Consider the following 23,585-nt stretch of genomic DNA (forward strand, 5'->3'; position numbering starts at 1 on the left):
ATATGCGATATACCACAGAGAAATAACCACACCTGGTGATTAACTCATACATTGAAAGGTTATTTAAAAAAAGCAGAAAGTTTATCATTAAGCAGAGATGATATTTGCTTTGTTTCCTGCTGTAATTTTCTAAGTCTACTAGGAGCTCAGAGCAGGTGCTGACTACTGGACATCACAGGGTAGTGCCTGCTTTTTCTCCCTCAGTCACCTGCCAGGCAATAACAGCATGCTAACCAGCATGAATTGAGCCCAAGTTGCATGGTGTAGTTCAGAGGCTGGACAAGCCACTGTCAGACGTGCACTACCTTATGAAGAAAAACTCCTCTCAGGCACTGGATCCTGGGTTGTGATATCACCCAGCGGGCAGCTCAGCCCCACACAGCCGCTTGCCCACTCTCCCCAGGTGGGATGGGGGAGAGAATCAGAGAGGTAAAAGTGAGAGAACTCATGGGTTGAAATAAGGTTAGTTCACCAGGTGAAGGAAAAGCCGTGTGTCCAAGCAAAGCCAGACAAGGAATTGCTTGGCTACTTCCCAGGCAGCGTGCTCAGCCACTTCCAAGAAAGCAGGGTCTGTCACACCTAACAGTTTCTCGTGGAGACAAAACTCCATCACTCTGAACATCCCCCCTTCCTCCTTCTTTACCCCAGCTGTCACTGTGTCACTTGGCACACAATGGTGTGCCAAGCACACCATTGCATCATATGGGACACCCCTCTGGCCAGCCTGGGCCAGCTGTCCTGGCCGTGTCCCCCCCAGCTCCTGGGGCACCCCCAGGCTCCTCGCTGGCAGGGCAGCACGAGGAGCTGGAAAGGCCTTGGCTTCCCTTGGTGAAGTAGATGGGTAACCTTGTCATAAAAGGAAATTGAGTTTGTTAAACAGGACTTTCCCCTCATGAATCCTTTTATTTTTAAGACCAGTGACTGCATTGTCTTTCAAGTGTTTTTTCAGTAACTCACAGAACAATCTATTCAATTTTACCTGGCACTGAAGAGTTGGTGACAGGCTTGTAATTACCACGGTCTTCTTTTTCACCCTTCTTGAAAACTGGGACAACACTTCCCGGCTTCCAATTGACTGGGACATCTCCAGATTCCCAAGACTGTTGATAAATTATTGAGATGTCTTGTGATGACATCAGCCAGCTCTCTCAGTACCCTGGGATGAATCCCATTGGGCGCTGTATACGCAGTCAGATGGAGCAGCAAATCCCCTACAAGTTCAGGATCAGCTGGGAGTGTCAGGGCTCCAGGGGACACAGGGCCCATCATCAGTGTTAAAGACAGAGGCAACAAAGCCATTAAATGTCTCTGCTTTGCCTATGACTGCATGTGTGAGGTGACCAGCCTCATCAAGTTATGGACCAATGTCATCTCTTGTCCTCCTTTTGCTGATAACATACTTAAAGCTCTTTTTGTTGTCCACTATAGTACTGGCCAAATTCAACTTTAAGTGAGCTTTTGCCACATGAATTTTCTCCCTACAATGGCAAACAGCATCTCTGTAGTCGTCCTGTCTAGCTTCACCTTGCTTCCAGTGTCCATATATCTTCCTTTTTGCCTATGCTCTAGAAGAAGACCCCTGCTAAGCCAAGCTTACCTTCCACCTGACTTGTTTGACTTGAGACACTTTGAAATCATCTGCTCCCTCTGTTTTAAGAGATGGCTCTTAGAAAGTGACTTGAACTGAACCTGGACTACCCACAGCTCTCAGCCCTGAGGTCTGACCAGCAAGAGAAAGAATCTTACTTTTACAAGATGTTTTAGCTTGTGGTGAATGCAATCAATAGAAGCACAAGTTCATCCAAACTTCTACTATGTGATTTGTAAAAAAAAAAAAAAATAAATCCAGAAACAATGCCAGCACTGCTTACCCTTGTCCCATTTCTTAAGTGGTTTCTGTAATACTATAAAAATGAGTTAATGAGCAAAATTCAGAAGCAACAGATATTTGCTAAGGCAAGAACCCTCCAAAGGCCCTGAAATGAAGATCTCTCCCCTTTCCTCACAACTATTCTTGCTGTGGTTTAAACCCAGCAGCCAGATAAGCATGACACAGCCATTCACTCAGACCCATATACTCACAGTGGAATGGGGGAGAGAATCTAAAAAAAAAAAAAGGTAAAAACTCATGGGTTGAGATGAAAGACAGTTTAATATGACAGAAAAGGGAGAGGAAATAATAATAATAATGAAGATAATAATAATAATAGAACATACAAAGCAAGTGATGCAGAATGCAATTGCTCACCACACACTGACCGATGCCCCGACCCCTGTTCGAGCAGCAGCCCCCCAGTTTTATAGTTGAGGATAGCATTGTATGGTGTGGAATATCCCTTTGGCCAGTTTGGGCTAACTGTTCTGGTTCTGTCCCCTCACAGTTCCTTCTGTACCCCCAGAGTCCTTGCTGGCAGGGCAGCACAAGAAGTATAAAATTCCCTCTGCAACAACTAAAACATTAGTGAGTATCAGTATTATTCTTGTCCTAAATCTAAACCACAGCATGATACCAGCTACTAGGAAGAAAATTAACTCTATCCCAGCCAAAAAAAAAAACAAACAAACAAAAAACAAACAAACAAACAAAAAACAGAGAACTAATGCTCCAGTAGAAATGTACGTGCATTTACACAGCATGTATTTCAATGAATAGGAAGTCTGAAATCGACCTCTGTGCTAATTGGATAGCTTCACTAAGAATAGGTACTGAGTTGCAGGATACTGCCTTAACTTTAAAACGGAAGATTCAGCTTCTAAAAGACATTAAAATACAATTCATGCCTAGGCTGTTATATATGAAAATTTTCAGGTTTAAAGGCAACTTCATAACCACGACTTCACCAGCGCTGTGCTATAGAAAGGAGCCTGTCACTTTACATACCTTTGAAATTGTACTGCTGTTGCATATGTAGTGGGCCAATTTAGAAATAAAATAAGAACTTTCTCTCTCTAGCATAAGTTTCTATGACGTAAAACCCTAATGTTGATACCTCAGGTATTTATTGCTTGTTCCAGAGAGTACAAGCAGGACAATGAATTGGATGGCAGTAATGGAAGCACACAAACAGCAGAAAAATGAAAGAATGGATGAACGAGCATGTTTGGGAATACTTTCTCTCTATCCTGATGACTACCTCTAGCCATAAACACAAATGAGCACAAATGAAGGCACCAAATAAGCCTTCTCTTCCTACCTCTTCCCTTCTCTACTCATCTGTCTATGAAAGATGCTCCGGGAAGCCTATAAGGAGAATGATTTAAATCATCAAAATAATATTTTGCTTGAAACAAATGAGCAGGCATGGTATAGAAGTATTTTCAGAAAATTAAACTTCCACAGAAACACTTTCTTGTTGGGTAAGCCTATTATTTTTGGATAGATTGTATTAATCAGAGAGAAGATCCTAGGAACTCCTTCAGAAAACCAGCATCATTTAGAGAACTGAACTTTTCAGCAGAAAGATAACAAACACTCTACATTACTGCAGTCCTTTCCTGAATTTACGCTATTATCCAATGCGTGAACACAAAGTCTTAGCATGTGAAACACAAGTATTTAAATCAATTTCCCTCAGACTCACAGAAAGCATGAAATTCAAAAAGAACAAGATCAAAACAGTAATAATTATTTATAGCCATCTCCCCTATGCCCATTATTCATAATGCTGGCAGATTTATAAATGGAGTAGACTTGAACAGGTAATACAATTGAAACAGAATACACGTAAGTTTAAGCTGGAAGTAGTCAGCATCCTTCAGTTTGAACAATTTGCCAATTGACAAGAGGAGGGGAGGGGAAAACACAGTATGGTGTACAATCCCACAGACTGGAAATACTCAACACACATGAAAAACAAAACACCACTTACTTCAGATTTAGAAGACAAGTTCTCCTCCATGTCAGAATCATTGGGATCTACAATATCATCAAATGGTGGTAAAGTAGATGTCTTCTTTTCCAGTGTATCGCTTTCAATTTTGACTCTCCCCATCTTGAGTTGAGATCTATCCTTTGTTTGTTTTTTGTCAGCTGAACAAGTAAATATCAGTGGTGGAGCACTAGAAAAACTTTTAAATAATGACTCCGACACAACTTTTTTTCTTTTTTTTGCAGAAGATTCATCAGAGTCCAGAACAGAGGGCCTTTTTGTAGGGGTCTTCTTTTCTTGCTGCTGTCCACCTGTAATGGTAAGGATGGTAGTGTTTTCAGATTTTGGCTCCTTGGACATAGATTTGGGTTCCTTGAAGGCCATCTTAGGAACTATTTTTTCATCTTTTAGTGGTTTGTTTTCTTTGGGTTTCTTAAAGGATTCTTTGGAAGATTTGTTGTGTTCCCTGGAAGGTTCTTTGAAGGCACTTTTATGTTCTTTCGAGTCTTTAGAAGTTTTTTCCTTGTGCTCCTTTGTTAACTTGTGGGGCTTTGAAAAACTGTTACTACTGCTGCTACTGCTATTTGTGTTCAGAAGCTTAGTTGGGTCCTGCAAAAGGAAATGCAAAACTTTACTTCAAAAAAACATAAAACAAACAAACAAACGCTAAAGCCCAAAAGACAAAAGCAATATGCACATAGGATTCATATTAAAAACTTTGAACTGCAGGGTTAAAACTATAAACTGCAAATGACTATGCAGGAATAGATACAGAAACGATCATTTTGGTCAATTTATCTGTTACAAAGTGGTTGTACATGAGCAGTTATCACTGCTTGTTGGTACTTCAAAGGGTTAGGTTTTTATCTCTTAAGAATGATATGTCGCCTTTAAGATACATTTTAAGATACACAAAAAGATAGCCTAGGAAATGTTAATCAAGAACGATTAAATAGCAGAAAGAAAACCATCACAAATTCATATAGGTACCATACATTGTTAACAGAATTACTTCAGGATCAGTGCAAAACATGCTCCTGATGACATTTCAGGCAAAGCTCGACTTCCTGACCATGATCCCCTCTACAGCTTTAGTCAGAGCCTCCCAGAAAAAATGGTAACTGTGGGTCCAGCCTGGCTATTGTGGACATGATTGGACATGCAACATTTCACAGTCAATGTTCGTTAATGGAAAGCCTCTAGGAAAAGGGTTTTCTTCTTTGTATTTATTGCTGCTGTCTATGCTGAGTATTCCATTGCATTTTTAAATTCACCTACTGTAAACGAGACAGGTTTCTGAGAGGATGATGACTTGGAAGTCCTATATGATAGGCAAAACAAGAGAAGGCCTTAACAGTGGGCAGAAGCATCAACCCAGCATACAAACTTCCAGGAAATAATCAACCACAAGACTCTGAAGAGATGTGAACATGAAAAAGGATTGTCTCAAGAGTCAAATACAGGCATTATAGATTAATGTAAGAAGCAGATCTAATGCGTTTTAAGTGTATGAGGAGCTGTTGCATTAAAGGGTAAGGAAGTTTGGCAGGGCCTAAACCCCCTTGTATTCCAGCTTGTCTTCAGATATGAGAGGGGTTGGGAGTGGCTGGGCTTAGATTCTGAGTGATGCCCAATTTGGCACTGTTAAGTCCGGTTGCATTCAATATGCTGAATTATCACAATCACAGATGCACAAATAGTGCAATACACTTACAGTCTAGTAAATGGCTGGTGTATTTTATTGAAGTTTATTGAATGTTTTGTTCCATATCCAGACAGATGTCTGAGGCCTTAGCATCTATGCTGTTTAATATCCCTAATCCTGTTCCCAATAACTCAGTGGTATCTCATGGCATGCATTGAGATAATTTCAGAGAATGTCCATGTAACCATGCCAACCAACCAGCGTGGACAGTTCTCAAAAAGGTGGCAAACTTTGAGTTGATTCATGAGATTCCAATGTGCAATGCCAGCTCTACCCTTTTTAGAGACCAGCTAGGGTTAAAGAGAACTCATTGTTGTCCCATGTTTTCAATTAAGTAAGGACCCTTGTGGAAGATGTGAGTAGTTAGCTCAACAGGAGGCCGAGTTGGTACAAATAGCTTTTTAACTTCAATTTTGAACTAAAGTGCTATGGTGGAATGGGTCTCAAAATTAGTCCAGGAACACATTATGAGCACTGAGCAAGATATAATTAAAGTGTACCAACATTCATATCCATGGGGAGAGGCATGTACGTGATCAAAGCCATGTTTGAGCTTACTCCCAGCATCTTCTGTAGTAAGCTGGGAAGCCATTCCACATTCAGTGCTGTTTTCAATTAGGCATCCTATTATGGTGTCTCTGCTTTTCCCTATTAGAAGTGGAATCTGCTGACCTTTGTTCTCATTTTCTATAACCCATTTTCATTTAGAAAAGGTGAAATTGTTTTGCAATGCTACCACAGACAAACTTATAAATTTGTGGGGGAAGTTCCAAGTGTGTATCCATTATAGCCAGCTTAAACATGGATCCACAGCCATCCTGTTGTACAGGTATTCCTTATATCTTGTTTAGTAGTCAGAAATTCAAGTACTCAATTATAAGTTTGCTAAAGGTGGAATTATGCCAGCAATCCAAATTAGGTTGTTACTTTATAACAATCACCATTGTTCTTTTCTGGTTTGGTAGAATCATAATTCCAGTTGGCTTATGAGTAGACCTTTTGATTACCCTGCAGCCAATTTGTACTTTCTCTCCTGGAATGGCATAGAGTCTAGCCATCTAGAGAGTTGCTCAAACTCTGTTCATCCTTTAAACATATTTTGTTTCCACATAAAACTAAAGTGGAGAGATTTAGGTCTGCCTTACTTTGAGGTGTTCCAGTACTTGCAGTGTATTTGAGCAGTACATGGTCCCAAGGGGCTTGTGCTTTGACCACGGTGAGTATAAATCTTCATGTAAATCCTATACGCCCTTGTTGCCAAAGACACAAAAGTGGGTTCTACTAGAGTACAGTTATATCAACAATCCCAATTTTCAGCAACACAAAACTTCCTTGTTCTTGGGCCTAATAGACCACTGAACAATATTTCATGCAACTTTTCATGTGTAGATACATTGATCATTCTACACCATACTGGAATTTCTTCTCTGGCTACTCCCCTCAGGAGGGGCAACAATCTTTCTCCACCCCAGTCCCACTCATGTTTGGAATACACTTCAGCCCCATGCATAACCACAGTGGCCAAGTTTAAATTTTCTTTGATGGACCATAGTCCCATACTTCCAGTGTATTTTACATAAACTTGGGACTATGGCCATTCTGAGTCCTTAAACCAAAATGGATTGCGTTAAGGCCAGGGTAAAGCATAATATAATCAATTCAAACTCCTGATTTGTCATTTTCCAGCTGTACACATGCTGTTCACTCAGGATTTCTGTGAACACAAAAGCAGGGAAAATATGCTCAGTTGTATTCAACCAGAAGGGTCATAAAAGTGGTGAGATCCATCGGGTGCTAACCTGGCACACCTTTCCTGAGCAATCTCTGGATTTGGATGCACAGGGATTTTTGGGAGTAGTTAGTACCATTTGTACTCCAATCTGAAGCATTTTCACCAGCACAGGCTGGTTTGCATAAAAGCTACACTAGGGTGATCCCCTGTTTTTTTTCATCTGCTTTTGGTAGCACAGTTGTGGCAGAAGAGCAAAACGCTTTCATCTTCAGTCAACCATCTCAGCTCTATCTATTATTTAACTGATAGATGGCATTAGACAGTCATAGATACCATTCAGATTTGTAAGTTTTAGCAAAATGCTTGACCAACCCATTTGTTCTCTCAGCAATACCATTGGCTTGGGGGTAGTATGGGGTGTGAAATACCTACTGGATCCCTTACTCCTTTGCCCAGCCAAGTACTAGCTTGGCTGTAAAGTGTGATCTATTATCACTTTGAATCTCCTCTGGAAAGGGAAGTGTATTAAACAATTTTTTCAGGCTGTGGACTGTATTTTCCCCTGCGGCAGCAGTAGCAGCTGTGGCCATGGTAATTCCTGAGATTACTTCCACCCCTACCAATATGTATCTTTTACCCCCTGAGGGTCATAGTGAGCAAACATAATCAATCTGCCAGGTGTGCCACAATGTTTTCTTATCTCTGATATGCAGGGAAGGCACTTTACTCAGGTGGTCTTTGTTAAGTCATAAATGACATTATGAACAGGCAGTCACGACTCATTCACAGTTTAACTGATACAGGCCATCCTCGTCTATGCCTTCCCAATATAAATCAGTTTGTCCAGTGTAGCCGCATTTAACACATAACCATTCAAGTAAGCATTCCCATTCTTGGTCATCATTTAAGACACTAATTTGTGTCAGTCAGGCTGTCTACCTGTTGGCTAAACCGGGCAGCCATCAAGTTTCAATGATTGTGTTCGTTCACCCAGCCAATATGTAGTGCCCTCTTTGTTCTCCTGTCTCCAGCAATTGTTTCCAACTATCAGTTTGCCAAACTGAGGTTTACCTCCCAGTCATTGACTGCCCAGTGCCCTATTCATTCAGTGTCTCCCTTAAAACAGCAATATGAGTCTGTAAATATGGCTGGCACCATGATGTGCAGCTAATAAAACTGCTCTAAGTTCACTACCTGTTCACTACCTTTAAATATTTTACTTAATCTTTGTCCTGTGGTTACTTCTAGTGCTACAGCTTTATTCTCCCTATAAGAGATTTCTCCCTATGAGATGTTTCATCAGTGAACTACACCCCAATCAGATCACTGTCTTCCTTCAGAGGGGTAAGTTCTTGAACTGGAGATGGCTTGCTGGGTGTAGGTTGGAACAACAGAGTACCACTTATGTCCTTTTGCAGTTTAGACATTTTAATATTACCATTGGTAATCCACATGATTTCATTAATTCCTTCCAGGTAAGCATACCACTTATGAACAGTGGGTTTCTGGGCAAAACCAGCAGGCTGTGCTTAAACGTAGCTCTAGATGTAGTCTTCATGGACTACATCTAGAAAGCGTAAAGGTCCTCAGATGATAGCACCTTGCCCTCTTTTTATCTGTCCAACCCACTTTACTGCTCCAGCTAGGGACATCAAACCCTTCGCAAGATCTATCTCCTTTCAGCATCGTTGAAAGCACAGGAGCTAAATTCTAGCAGTCTTTCTGGCCTTCCTGGCCCCTTTTGCCATAGGTTGCAATGAGAACCATGTTCATTAAACCCCCATTCTATATGGATAGGGTCATTTGGGTGTATAGGACCAAGATCTTACAATAACCTCAGTTCTTTTATTAACAACTCTAATCACAGGAGCCCATATATAGCTGGTGGAAAGCAAAAATATTCCATCTGTAAGCTACAAGACCATACTCATTCTTCAGCAGTTGAGCAGGCTGGGCAAAAAAACAACTTAGAAAATAATATTGGATTGATATATTAAAACTTTTTTTTTCTTCCCTCAGTTAAAGCTGTTTTAAATGTTGGAGGAGAAGAGAATTATTATTATTATTATATTTTTAAACTAAAAGTTATACGTGTGTACATAATGGTACTTAAGTCAGAGGAATGCTTGCTTTGTGAAAGATCATCAAGCAACCAATTCTGCAGATTCTTTTAATTAGTTAATTAAAAGACTTTCGCATGGATTCCAACTCTGTGCTTACTGGCCAGGTGTATCACGCACAAACATACAGATAACAATGGGTTAATTTTTAAATCTCCTCTCTCAACTATTAGATTAATATACACTGTACTAACATTCCACACTAATGAAAGATAAATTACTTTGAAATGCAAAGTTGTAAATGAAAATCATTATGTTCCTCAACAATAAACAACATTCTGATGACATTTGAACATCTGAACGTAAGACACTTCCCTGTTTTCAGGGCCAGTAATTAAAAACAAAAATAGAAAAGCATTAATCATTTCTTAAGATGTATTACTCTAGTCAAAACTCCTTACCTGATATCTTAAAAAAGATAAAAATTTATGATAATTTTAAAAAGCTCGATATTTTATATTGGACCTATTATTAATGCTTTTATCTTGTTCTATCACACCAGAGCTGTAAGCATTGCCAGGGAGAGGGAAATGCGTGCCATTAAAAAAATGAGTCCTTATGTTTCCTTTTAGTCTCCTTAGGACATATTTTAGATCCCTGAAATGAGGGGACTGTCCAACTAGTGTCTGTCCAACAAATGACAACTAAGAAATAGGTCCTGGGATGCAGAAGTATTAAAGCTAATAAGAACTGGAGATCTCTCTTGGCTTTTAAATTTTAAAACCAGGGTTCCTTCCTCTTTCTACAACTTGGAAACATACGTTTTCATGGAAATCTTAGTAGAGACATGACATACTTATAGTACCACAACATATATACACACCATGCTGTCTGAAAGCTACTTTCTCATTAAGACATCCAAGCCCTTGATTTTATGCTTGCGTTCATTCTCTAGGTAAAAAATAGATCTTCACTCATTTCCTAATTTTCTGCAATGACCCTAACACATGCCAACTATGAACTTCAAGGAAGCAGCATGAGGAACATAAACATTGAAAGACAGAAAAAAAAATCCAAATATACTCACTAGTAAAATTATATCAATATAATGATGAATGTGGAAGGTTCGCAAGGATGAAATGTGGCTAAATATTCAGATCATGTACAACATAGACCTTACTGAAAATCAGAATGTACTTTGAACTCATTTTGTGGTTAACAAAACCTAATGGGGTGTTTAAATGTTTGTTTTCCTCCTCACCTTAAGAAGTGTTGCAAGAAATAAAAGTGAATGACAAGTTTCTATCAAGAGCAACAAATAGAACAGTTGTTTCTCAGGTTGCATATGCAAAATGGAGATTGGGGTTTTTTGACAGGTGATATATTTACATACCATAGCTTACATTTGTATATTCATCAAATACTAGTTGAAGCAATCCAAGCGAGTGTTACTTTGATACATTGCATAACAAACGTCAAAAGAATAATACAGAGCATTAAACAAATTTTAAAATACCAGTAGATGTTTTCATTTCTTAATCCAAGTAACACTATGTACACACAGTACTTCAACATATATAACTCCTTTCATGGAACAGTACTGACAGGCCTTTAAAAATAAATATTTTTGGAAGTATGATAAAAACCTAAGATCTTACCAACACAGAAAATCTAAGATCTTACCTGTGCTGCTCAACAGGTAACACATTGCAGATTAAAACAATTCTGCAACTACAGGGCAAAAAAAAAGGTGTTGAACTCTGTACATCTTGCAGGGCTGGATAGTGGCTTCATATTACATAATATAATTCCCAATGTGCTTGAATAGGGCTTGGGATAAGCAATATCCTCTGGAAATCACTTCAAACATCCCCAGTTGCTGACAGACATTGGGAAACTAATTAACAAATGAAACAGTTGGAGGGGAGGCAGGTATTGTTTAATTCAGTTAAGTGATTAAACTGAGTACTGTCGTGGCTTTGCCGGTCTACTATATTGCAGTATTAGCCCACAAACTTAGGATTATTGATCCTAAACCCATGCGTTATTTCCATTTGTAATTTAAATAACAAAACAACGCAGTATTTGTTCACATGTTACACCTACTGAGATCACAGCCATGGAGTCAGTCTCATATATGCCTTCCACTCTTAAAAGAAAAAGATAAGGAAGGTATCTAGAAGCATGAAAAAATTCAGATTTCTGTTGAATACAAATGTGTTTGATATTTGACTAAAAACGCTACTTGATTTGGAGAAAAACACCAACACAGCTGAAAGTTTCCATAAATGCTATAGTATTCTTTCTATTCTATTCTATTCTTTATATGGTATATAAATGCTATGCTATTCTTTCAATTGCTAGCTGCTCGTTGGAGATAAATTCACTTGCTGCTGGTTCTGCTATCTTGGCCTGGTGAAAGGTGTCACTGCCCATGGCAGTGAGGCATCAACTAGATGATCTTTAGGGTCCCTTCCAACCCAAACCAACCTATGATTCTATTATTCTTTTTACAGATTTACAAAGCTTTCCACACTTCAGAAGACTTGATTGTCCTTCCCACTAAACTATTATGACCAGTGACATCATAAGAATCAGAAATAGGAGAATTAGAAAACTCACTGGTTAGACAGAGAAAGCCCAAAGGTGAAGAACACAAAACATTATTTTTTTTTTCCTGGTCAGACACTGGAATAAGAGCTTTTGTTTATTTGTTTATAAAGTAAACCTCATTTCATTGCAGCTGACAATACATCTCTCTCCCAAAGATATAATCATCCCAACAATAATTACCAAGATATTCCACATTCTGTGTATAAAGTATTCACACTGTACAAATAGGCAGAGTAATACAACTTAGTATCAGCACAGGTACACACAGTAGCCAGCCTGCAGCAGCTCTGAAACTACAGCTTTGTTTTAGAATCTCACTACTGGGGCTCACTAATATACTCCATATTAAATTAAACATAAACAGATTTTTAGAAATACATTCCTATTTTTAATACATAATTGCAGAAGACCATGCAACAGAAAACCAATTGTCAGTTCTCTCTTATTTCATCTTATTTCACAGTCTATTGTATTTTTTGATAAGTGAATGCTAAGCCAACACCACCACTTCTTTGCAGAGGTTTTACAGTCTTAACTGCAATTTTCCCCTTAACCATAAAGCCCATGTGATAGTTTGTGGACGCTAAGTGAGTAAGCAAACATCCTTAGATTCTGATTTTCCACATTCAGAGTTAAAACTTGACCTCAACTTTGGTATTCACAGACACAAAACAAACCCAAACTAAACCAAGCACAAAGGACTACTGCTGTAGAAGGAAAACCCAAAAATGATCAGGGCCAGACACCCATTATAAAGTATATTATTTACACCCAGAACTACCAAGACACCTATCTTCTGAATCTCTCCTCACTATTAAATATTGCAGTGAACAGCATACCATACAGATAGAAAAAGGAAAAAAAAAAAAAAAAAAGTCAAATATACAGCACTGCTGCTGAACATCCCTGTTTTATAATCACAAAATCATTTAGGTCAGAAAAGTCTTCTAAGATCATCAAGTCCAACCATTAACCTAGCACTGCCAAGTCTACCAGTAAACCACATCCATGTGTTCAACATCTACATGTCTTTTGAAGACCTTCAGTGATAGTGACTCTGCTTCTGTGGGGAACCTATTCCAATGCTGCAGAACTCTTTTGGTGAAGTAATTTTTCCTAATATCCATCCTGAACCTCTCCTGGCACAACTTGAGGCCATTTCCTTTTGTCATATTGCTGTTGCTTTGGAGAAGAGACTGATCCCCACCCCAATACAACCTCTTTAGAGTCAGTTGCAGAGTGGTAATGCCTCCCCTGAGCCTCCTTTTCTCTAGGCTAAACAACCCCAGTTCCCTCAGCCACTCCTTGTAAGACTTGTTCTCTAGACCCTTCACCAGCTTCATGGCCCTTCGCTGGACATGTTCCAGGGCCTCAGTGTCCTTCTTGTAGTGAGGGAACCAAAACTGAACACAGTATGCAAGGTGCAGCCTCACCAGAGTGAAGTAGAGAGGGACAATCACTTCCTTAGTCACACTGGCCACAGATACAAACACTGAATACAACGCTGAGTTGTGATGTACATCTGACTCATACTGACTCCTCCAGCATCATCTTCTGGCTGTAAAACTGGGTCAAACTCACTGCAGGTGTTTGCTTCAGCAGAAATGAAAGATTTCAAGCATTTGTTTTTAAGGAAGAGTGCAGCAAACATGTAAGACTCTCTTCATCTCAACCACCTTGAATGCATGTCAGTTTTCTACACCAAACAGTTAACTGCTATAGGGCTTAGAAAATGACATCTCAGTTAGCACTTGCTTGTGAAATAAACTACACTCAAATTCAAGACTTACCAAAGAGTACAGATACTAGCAGAAGCAGTAGTGTAGGACTTGTTATAATTTCTGTACTCAGACTAAAGTCCTCCTACAGGTGTTTGGGTTGCTTATTTCAGGCCAAGCCTCAATATGCCTGTTTTGACATGCAATGCAAGGGTGAACCAACATTACAGTTGAATCCAAAGTAGTGGTTCAGAAACAGAACTCTACAGAGCTATCCAGCCTCACAAAAACCCCTATTACTAACAGTAATGTGGCAAAACAACTCATCTTCAGTGTCCAAATGTAGGCAGATAAGTTCTAGAATAAGCAGACGAACAGTTACCTGCTTCTTAGTCATTAAGCACCAATTTTGAAATGGCAGAGTAAGTACTTTCATTCTAATCCTCAGCTCCTCACTAGAAAAACAAAAACAACATGTCCATATCTTCTTTAAATGTTGCAAGAACTGCATTACAGATTGTGAGTCACTCCAATACAAAGCCAAGTAGGCAGGAGCATGTCAAAGAGCTTTTTTTCCCCTCTATGTATCCTTTCTGTTGTGATAAGAATGTATTCTTATCAATGGACACATAGACATACCCATAGTTCATTACCTGACAGTTTTTAAAAGAACTTACAAGATAGTCAAACTAGCATTTTTCCAGAAGATAGTATTTTTATAGCTGCAGAACATGAAAGTTATTGATAAAAAAGGATATTGCTCTTGTAGTACACAACCTCAGACACCAGCAAGATTAAGTAACGTGTTTCAAACTGAGAGAAGATGAAAAAAAGTCAAAACAAAATTTAATGGAACATAAAAAGGTCATATAAGATAATTCATTCATGAATCAAGTAATTGTGCTGCATTTCTTTCCCATTTAATAACAAGGTGCTCTTCATTCTCTCACGTGATTAATTCATTACATCAAACTGAAGTTCCCTGCTGTTTTGGAAAGGCCTACATATTATTCAACAGGTTCATTGGAATATATCTGTCTGCCTCATCCTAAATTGGGGTTTCAATCTGATGTCCTAGAGACTGATGATTTGTCAATATATTTGAAACACCTGGTAAAGAATAACCCCTGAACTATAAACAAAATGAAAAATGCTATAAAAAATACAACTTCTAGGTTTCATTTCACACAGTTGCCTTAAAAACACTCATTTTAAGATAATAGACAAATGAAATAATTATTATAGTATTTTGTAATATTTTTACATTTCTGTAGATCATTTTTCCATGCCCAGAATCTCCCAATGCTACAACAGGTAATTATAATTCCTTCTGGAAAAGGAGGAAGACAACCATGCATGTTCAGAAAACAGAAAAGTAATACTTCAGGTAGCACGTACTCTCACAAATAACTGTTTTCTGCATTATTTGCATGTGGCTTACAGTAAGTTCATATTGAAGAAACATTAATATGTTGTCACCACTGAACAACGTCACAAAGTGCAAAGATACCTAGAAAGGTTTTTCTTCTCAAGTTACTTCCCAGAGAAAGCCCTGTTAAGTATCTTCTATCAAAATAAATCTCACCTTTGGCCCATGAGATGATTTCTTCTTCAGTTCAGAAAAAGACAGGGAGTTACTGGGAAGGTTGGGGAGATGAAGGCTCTGCCCTGAAGAGAATGATGTGCCATCTGACATTACCATGATCTGTTGTGAGAGGGAAAGCATGTAAATCAAACATTACCCACAGAGAGAGTCTCACCTGCCTAAGTTACTAGTAAATCATTTTAGTATGAGAATAAAATTTCTCCAACAAACCATATATTTGTTTCTTCTCAACAGGAGACAAGACAATGGCCAACCACATGGCCATCCACTATTCAATGAACAAATCAAATCTTTCAATTCATATGTAAATACAGTGCAAGCCCCTTAAAAAAAAAAAAAAAAAAAAAAAAAAAAAAAAAAAAAAAAACACAAAACATGTTCTAATACAGCTGCTTACACAGCATTGCAACTGAGACCTTAGCACCCTTTTCCTTGTCTTGAGAGATGTCTGTTACCTTTGAATGTCCATTCCACCTGCACTAGAAGGTTCTGCAGGCTACTGACGTCCCATACAGAAATGTGTATGTGCATCTGCCTTTGCTTTCAACTACAACAATGCAACTGAAGACTGTACTGGGTACAGGCAGCAAGGTTGTGGTGGCAGGGGTCACCTCTGTGAGAGTCCAGGGCCTGCCCCAATGCTGAACTGTATGAGTTTCATCAAACTCCAACTGCCTCACAGCAGAACACAGCTGATTCCCTAAAGCAAAGCTGGTTGTGCCTCTGGGAGAACAGTTTGAAGGCTGAGGAGACAAGGGCAAAAAAGTGTGAGAAATTGCAGTGCAAATAACCAAGGTCAGAGAACGGAAGAAACCTGCTCTGGCGTCTGGAGCACTACTTCCCTGCAGCCCATGGAGAGGACCATGCCAGAGCAGATACCCACACACAGCCCACTGAGTACTTTCACACGAGAGCAGGTGGATATACTCTGGAAGACATGGAGAGCCTGGACTAAAGCAGTTCTTTAAAGACAGCAGCCTGCAGACAGGACCCACACTGAGTCAGGGCTAAAGTGTGAGGAGCAAGGAGCAGCAGATAATTGATATGGACTGAACGCCCCATACTGCTTGTGGCGTGGTAAGAGGTAGAGGAGTTAAGAATGAAGGAGTGAAGTTGAGCACAGGAAGGAGGGAGGAAGGAGAAGGTGCTGTTTTAATGTTTGCCTGTACTTCTAACTATCCAAATGTACGTTAATCAGCAATAAATTAAATCAGTTTTCCCTAAGTTGAGGCTGTGCTGTCCATGTCAATAACTGGTAAGCACCAATCTCTTTCTCTCAACCCATGAGCTTTCATATCCCATCTTTCCCTCCTGGCCTACTAAGAAGGAGGAATGAGTAACTGAGTGGCTGCTTGGAGTTTTATCCTTACCCAGGGTTAACCTGCTACAAAGGTACACTGTACAAACACCCTTAGGTTTTATTATGAAAGCAGCAGAGCTGTAGCTTCAACTTCTACCTTCAAGTTTCTGCCTTACCTAGTGTACAGTAAACTGAATAGCTGATGAGTAAACAATATTTTTGCTATGACAGGGGTCTAGTGGCCTCTCTTGATTTTAAAGTCTCATAATTACCAACAGATAAATCCAAGACACTGCACATAGTTCAGCCAATTGTAGAGTTGTACTCTGTGGATAGTACAGAAGTGGTAAATCTAGGCTATAGATTCGTACACTTGATATTTTCTTTCTCCAGTCAATTCAAGTCAAGAAGGATTGTTATTTACTACTTACAACTTTTTCAAGTCAGAATTTCATATTTTTTTATTCACTGATTTATTTAACAAAAGCTCCCCGTGAATCTTGTTGTAGACAACATCATTCAAAAGACCATGTGGCAGCCTGGAGAATAGTAAGGGACATGTCCAGGTAATAAAGATTGTTTATTTTTTTGGCTTGTAAATTGACTGTTATCTTTCCAACACTGCAGCTAGAATCCTAACGAGGAGAATGCAGACGATCTAGGTCACAACTTCAGTTTTTTCTCCTTCCTTGACCAGAGGTTCATGTATTAAAACGTATTATTTAAAAAATATATTAATATATTCAATAAACATTGTGAAGTAGGATTCCACGCAGGGCACATAGCACATTTACTCCTCAGTTCCTCTTTTCCATTTCTCAGACTCCTAAGCCAGAGAATACAAGGAGCCAGAACACTCGAAAAACAACTGGGCAGAACACGACATCCATCTTGTAGTAAAATCCACAGAGATTAGCTGTTGTGAATCACAGTAAATGATTTTATTTAGCCTGACGGATACTCTCTAACCTCAATTTACCAGGTGTTTTGGCTGAATTCAGCCCAGCTGAATACAAGGAAAGGTAGAAGTAACAAATAGTCAGTGATAAAGACAAGGAAAATCTGTAGCCACATTAAGCTGTACAACCATTAAGCTGTACAACACATAGAGAAAAATGCATTTGTCTCTATCATTATGCACAAATGCATTTGTCTCTATCCTTATTTACTCAAAAAAAAAAAATCAAATGGGTGGTTAAATAAGATTGTTCTCCTTTAAATTAAACCTAATGCAATATTTTAAACCCATCAACTTCTTCACAGAAAATACCGCTTGAATTAAAACCAATTCATCTTTCAGCAGAAATAGATATAACGTTGCCCATTATTAAGGAGTTTAAGCAGGTATTTTGTTGGCACAAAGCAGCTCTGCTCAGGCACTCATGCAAGAGAGTGATGCATATGCATGTTATGCAGAAACACAGTCTGGAGGATCAGTGTCTGCCTTGCCTTGATGATTAAACCCAAAGAAACAAAAAAAATCTGCCAAGAATCTTTCTTCTAGAGTCAGAAGCTGCCATTTTCTCCCTGAACCATAAACTTCTGACTCATTAAAAGTAACAGAGATTCAACAACTACATAAATTCTCTTTTTAAAATACACAAACATTTCAGCTTAGAAATGCTTCTGAATATTCCTAGAAAGCTGACTTATTTATTTATTTATTTATTTAAGTATATGGATTTCTCAGGTAACTCAGTTTCTAGACAAGTATTAGAGGGTTTTTTGGACCATTAACAGCCTCGGTATGCCAGATTATACATTTAGACACAGGAGGACTCTAAAGAAAAATCTACAGAGCTTGGACAGACAGCTTTAGCATCTGAGGTCAGGCAGGTTTGGCAAATCTAGTTCCACAGAAAGAAAAACATATCCTGTACACATTTTAGAAGACAAAACCTGAACATTTCAAACTGCAAGCCACAAAAATTTCAGTGTATTAACTCCTGCAGCCTGTTATTTCATTATAAATTCCATGAAAAAAATGGCAATCATAGATTTAAAATGTTGTTTAATGCAATCAAAAATGAATGCAATAAAGCAGAACCTCCGTTCAGCATTCCAGATAAGCACTATATGGACAACAAAAGGTCAAGAAAATCTTCTGTAAAATTCACTTCTTGGCCCCTACAATAAAATACACATCTCTACCTTTCAAATTGATCTCTGTCAAAAGTAGGATCTGGCCCTGACTAAAAAGTCCTACTTCAGGGAAAATCACTTGTCTTCTCTTCCTTCAAAGGAATGAAGTTAATATTAACATTAAAAACTCTCAAACTCTTGCAAAATGTTAGTTTTAATGTTTTAATGTTAGTTTTGTTTGCCAAGATTACCCAAAAAAAGGACAAAACGTGCCTACAAATATTTTTTTTGGAAATGAAATGAATTTCTATTTTGGCTAAACTTAGGAAAGAGACAGTTATATATCCAGTTTAGGCACTACTACAGAAAGAGCCCAGCAAAAAGAACCATAGCAGCTACTGCAATAGGTACCTGCCCTTCATTCTCCTATTAGCCAAAGATTAACTCTTGCAAACAGAAATGCACAGCATGGCAGGCATACTTCAGTGAGTTTCCAGAGAAAGTCCCTCCTTTCATATTGCCACTATCACACTAGCAGCATATACTGTTTATACATGTGTCTTTCTGTGTGTGTATGCGTACGTACACAGCTATGTTAAGTCAAGGCTACATAAAAAGAGGAAAAGATGGAAATGACTTTATCAAAGGAAGCCATTAACTCTACAGCAAGAATTCAAGGTCATCAAAAGCAAACTAAGAGGTCTCCAATAAGGCCACACTATCTATACTTTTTTACTCACTTCCTCCCTTCTGCACTGCCAAGTTCCCTTCCAGCTTAAAGTTCCACAGAAATGTTTACTCCAGTATGCTGACAATACCACAGCCCAAGCATAAGCCAGGCACCCAAGACCATTTGCAGTGGGTGCTTGTCTGCTCCAACAATAAATTTAGGGACAAAACCCAGCAAAAGTATTAACTCCTCAACCACTTCCACAAGTCCCCGATGAACTGGTAACTACTCTGTACTAGCAGAGCAGTATCTGACAACAGTACTGGTATTTGCAAAGCAAGGTGAAATGACAGAGGCAACAGCTCAGCTTTCCAGGAGTCAGTTTAAACAGCAATACAATAACATCCTGAATTCACCAGCACTCAAAGTATGAAAATCCAGTTATAGTTTTGCTGTTCCTTCAGCAATGTATCTTAATATTGACTATATTCAGGCAGAGGAAAGGTTAAGCCAAGATCACAGCATGTCTTTGATGTGGTCAACAGTTACAGTTACAGGAAAAAATACAAGTACAGGACAAATAATGGAGAATTATTCCTTCCCTGTTCCCTACCTCCTCTCAGCAACCAATGGTTTAGGGAATTCCTGTACCAGAAGCTGTATCCATGTCATTGTTTTTAATAATGCTAATGCTAACTTTAAAAAATCATAGAAAAGTTTGGGATGGAAGAGACTTTTAAAGATAGTGAAGAATTTCTTCCTTACAGAAAAAGTACTTCCTCTTGAATCTTTTAAACCCAGTGTATGAATTCCATTTCCATTCCACCTAAATCTCCCCTCTTTTAGTTTAAAATCATTACCCCTTGTCCTATTACTACACTCCCTGACAGAGAGTTCCTCTCCTGCTTTCCTGTAGACCCCCCTTAGGAACTAGAAGGCCCAGTCTTCTCTTCTCCATGCTGAACAACCCCAACTCCCTCAGCCTGTCTTCATAGGAGAGATGCTCCAGCCCTCTGATCATCTTTGTGGTCCTCCTCTGGACTTGCTCTAACAGGTCCATGTCCTTCTTATGTTGGGGCCCCAGAGCTGAACACAGTGCTCCAGGTGGCTTCTCAGAAGAGCAGAGTAGTGGAAGGGAATTATCCCCCTTGACTTGCTGACCATGCTGCTTTTGATGCAGCTCAGAAAATGGTTGGCCTTCTGGGCTGTAAGTCTGCATTGCCAGCTTATACTTAGTTTTTCATCCACCAACACGCCCAAGTCCTTCTCATAAGGGTTGCTCTCAATCCTTTCTCCAGCCAGCCTGTATTCACATTTGGGATTGCCCTGGCCCCAGTGCAGCACCTTGCACTTGTCTTGTTGAACTCCATGAGGTTCACACAGGCCCACCTCTCAAGCCCGTACAGCTCCATCCCTTCTCTCAGGCATGTTGACCACACCACACAGCTTGGTGATATGGGCAAACTTGCTGAAGGTGCACTCAATTTCACTGTCCATGTCACTGACAAAGATGTTATACTGCACCACTTCCAATACCATGTAATATACTGTGAAATGCCATTTGTCACTGGTCTCCACTTGGATATCAAGATCTTGACTGCAACTCTCTGAATGCAATCATCCAGTCAATTTTTAATCCAGTGAGCAGTCTGTCCATCAAACCCACATCTCTCCAATTTAGAATCGCAGAATCATAGAAAATCCAAGTTAGAAGGGATCCACAAGGATCACTGAGTCCAACTCCTACACCCTCAAAGGACCCTTCAATAAATAAGTAAGTAACAGGAAATCAAACCATGTGTCTTGAGAGTGCTGTCTGAACACTTCTTGAACTCTGGCAGGCTCGGTCCCATGACTGCTGTCCTGGGGATCCTATTCCAGTGCCCGACCACCCTCTTGGTTAAAAACCTTCTCCTGATACCTAACCTGAACCCCACCTGTCACAGCTTCAAGGCATTTCCTCAGGTCCTATCACTGGTCAGAAGGTGCAGAGCTCAGCACCTTCCCCTCCGCTCCCCTCATGAGGAAGTTGTAGATAATAATAGTAAGGTCTCCCGTCAGTCTCCTCTTCTTCAGGCTTTACAATCCAAGTGACTTCAGCTGCTCCTCATACATCTTCTCCTGTACATCCTTTACAATATTTGTTGCCCTACTTCGGACACTATTTTTGTTATAATGTGGCACCCAAAACCGCACACAGCACTTGAGATGAGGCCACACCAGCACAGAGCAGAGTGGGACAATCACTTTCCTTGATCAGCAAGCAATGCTGTGCTTGATGCACCCCAAGATATGGTTGGTCCTCCTGGCTACCAAGGCACACTGCTGGCTCATGTTCAGCTTGCTGCTGGTCAAAACCACTAAGTCCCTTTCTGTGGGGCTGCTCTACAGTATCTCGTTCCCCAGTCCATATGTATAACCAGGGTTGCCCCTTCCCAGGTGCAGGCACTTGCTCTTGTTGAACTTCACAGTGGTGGTGACTGCCCAGAAGGATACTGTAAGTGACAGTATCAAAAGCTTTACTGAAATCCAGAAAGATTACATTGGCTGGCTTCCTTTGGTCAACTAGCTGGGTGATCTTGTCCTAGAAGAAAATTATGTTTGCTAGACATGTCCTTCCCCTAGTGAACCCATGTTGGCATTGACCAATGACTGAGTTGTCCTTTATGTGTTTTTCAATAACTCCCAGAATAATCTTCTCCATAATTTTACCAGGCACTGAAGTGAGACTGACAGGCCTGTAATTGCCCACATCTTTTTTGCCCTTTAGAAAACTGGGACCACTTTTGCCAGCTTCTAGTCAACTAGGACATCTCCAGATTCCCAAGACCATTGAAAAATAATTGAGAGAGGTGACATCAGCCAACTCTCTGAGTACTCTGAGATGAATCCCATCAGGGCCCATGGACTTGCATAGATCCAGGTGTAGCAGCAAATCCCGCACAAGTTCAGGGTTAGCAAGGAATTTATCATTCCCACAGTCAGAGTCCTCCAACTCAGGGTAGCAGGAGTCCCAGAGCCCATCACTGGTGTTGAAGAGAAGCAAAAAATGCACCAAACACCTCTGCTTTGTCTATCTCCCTATTTGTTATGTGACCATCCTCATTAAGTATCAGACCAATGTTTGCTCCAGTCCTCCTTTTCCTGTTAACATACTTCAAAAAGCCTTACCAAAACACTTTGAATATGACCATCCATACAATCCGTTACCCACCGAGTGGTCTGTCCATCCAATTCACGTCTTTCCAATTGAGAGACAAGGATATCATGGTGTGAATGATATCCTTTGGACAAGTCCAGGTAGATAATGTCAGTTGCTCTTCTGCTAATCCTGTAACCCCATCATAGGCCACCAGATTTTTCAGTCACAATCTGCCCTTAGTGAAGCCATGCTGGCTGTCACCAAGCACTTCCCTATTTTCCATGTGCCTTTTCATGTTTATTCCCCATGCTACATGCATTTTCTTGGAGACATTTGAGTTGGGCACCCGATGAGGCTGACTTACTGGCTGGAGTGGCTGGAACTCCTTTGTGCTGCCCTTCAGGTGCTCTCCTGCTGACCTGTGACCCTTCTCCAGACTCTGGGCACCTACCACTGACACTGGTGTCCAACTGGGAGAAGCAGAATGGATTGAGGTTCTCCTCCCCATGCAACTCTAGTTTAAAGGGAGTCAGAGAGGGAAATTGACTGGTGGAGGTGTACTCTACCCTCTCTGAGACAGACTCAGGAGCCTGCCACAGCACAAGAGAAGACAAAAATCCTCATCCCACCAGGCACCCACTGGTGCTCCCTAGGGCTGCCTGTCATGGCAGTGGGGGTTTTACAGTGCACAGCTCTGTACAAAGATGGCTGGCAGCTGTTGAAGCTGTCTGATCACACAAGGATCACAGAGAAACAGGAGAAAACTGCCCAATGAAATGAAGGATATGGCTTTGTCAATACATAATGCCTGATAGGGTTTCAGGGGATCGTTGTTAGAACCGAATGTGTTAAAGGTATGATGGCTTCTTCACAGCTGACGGAGATTTCCCAAACCTCAAACTTTCTCTGCTGAAACTGTCATAAAAAAACAACAACAACTAAGCCACTAAAAGAGAGAAGGAGATGAAAAAGCATCCTTGTCCTAAGTCCTACAAATAGTTGGTAGGAAGAAGACTCTAATGCTGAGTGGTTGTATCAGGCACGAACAACTGCAGTGCTGGAAGAGACCAACAAGCAGCTACATGGTA

General features: G+C 40.0%; 1 protein-coding gene across 6 annotated transcripts in view; it reads right to left on the reverse strand.

The window, feature by feature from the left end:
- The window catches only part of MLLT3 (MLLT3 super elongation complex subunit), a 142,103-nt gene that overhangs the window by 37,427 nt on the left and 81,091 nt on the right, over nucleotides 1-23,585 (reverse strand). For 5 of the 6 annotated variants that reach the window (XM_084503719.1, XM_084503716.1, XM_084503715.1 and 2 more), the window contains 2 exons: nucleotides 15,283-15,402; nucleotides 3,870-4,478 (listed from right to left, as the gene is read on the reverse strand). In XM_084503719.1, coding sequence (XP_084359845.1) covers nucleotides 3,870-4,478; nucleotides 15,283-15,402 — 729 coding nt within the window. The remainder of the gene's footprint in view (nucleotides 1-3,869; nucleotides 4,479-15,282; nucleotides 15,403-23,585) is intronic. The other variant, XM_084503718.1, reaches the window with a different exon arrangement.

This window comes from Aythya ferina, assembly GCF_964211825.1.
Source record: "Aythya ferina genome assembly, chromosome: Z".
Taxonomy (NCBI): Eukaryota; Metazoa; Chordata; class Aves; order Anseriformes; family Anatidae; genus Aythya; species Aythya ferina.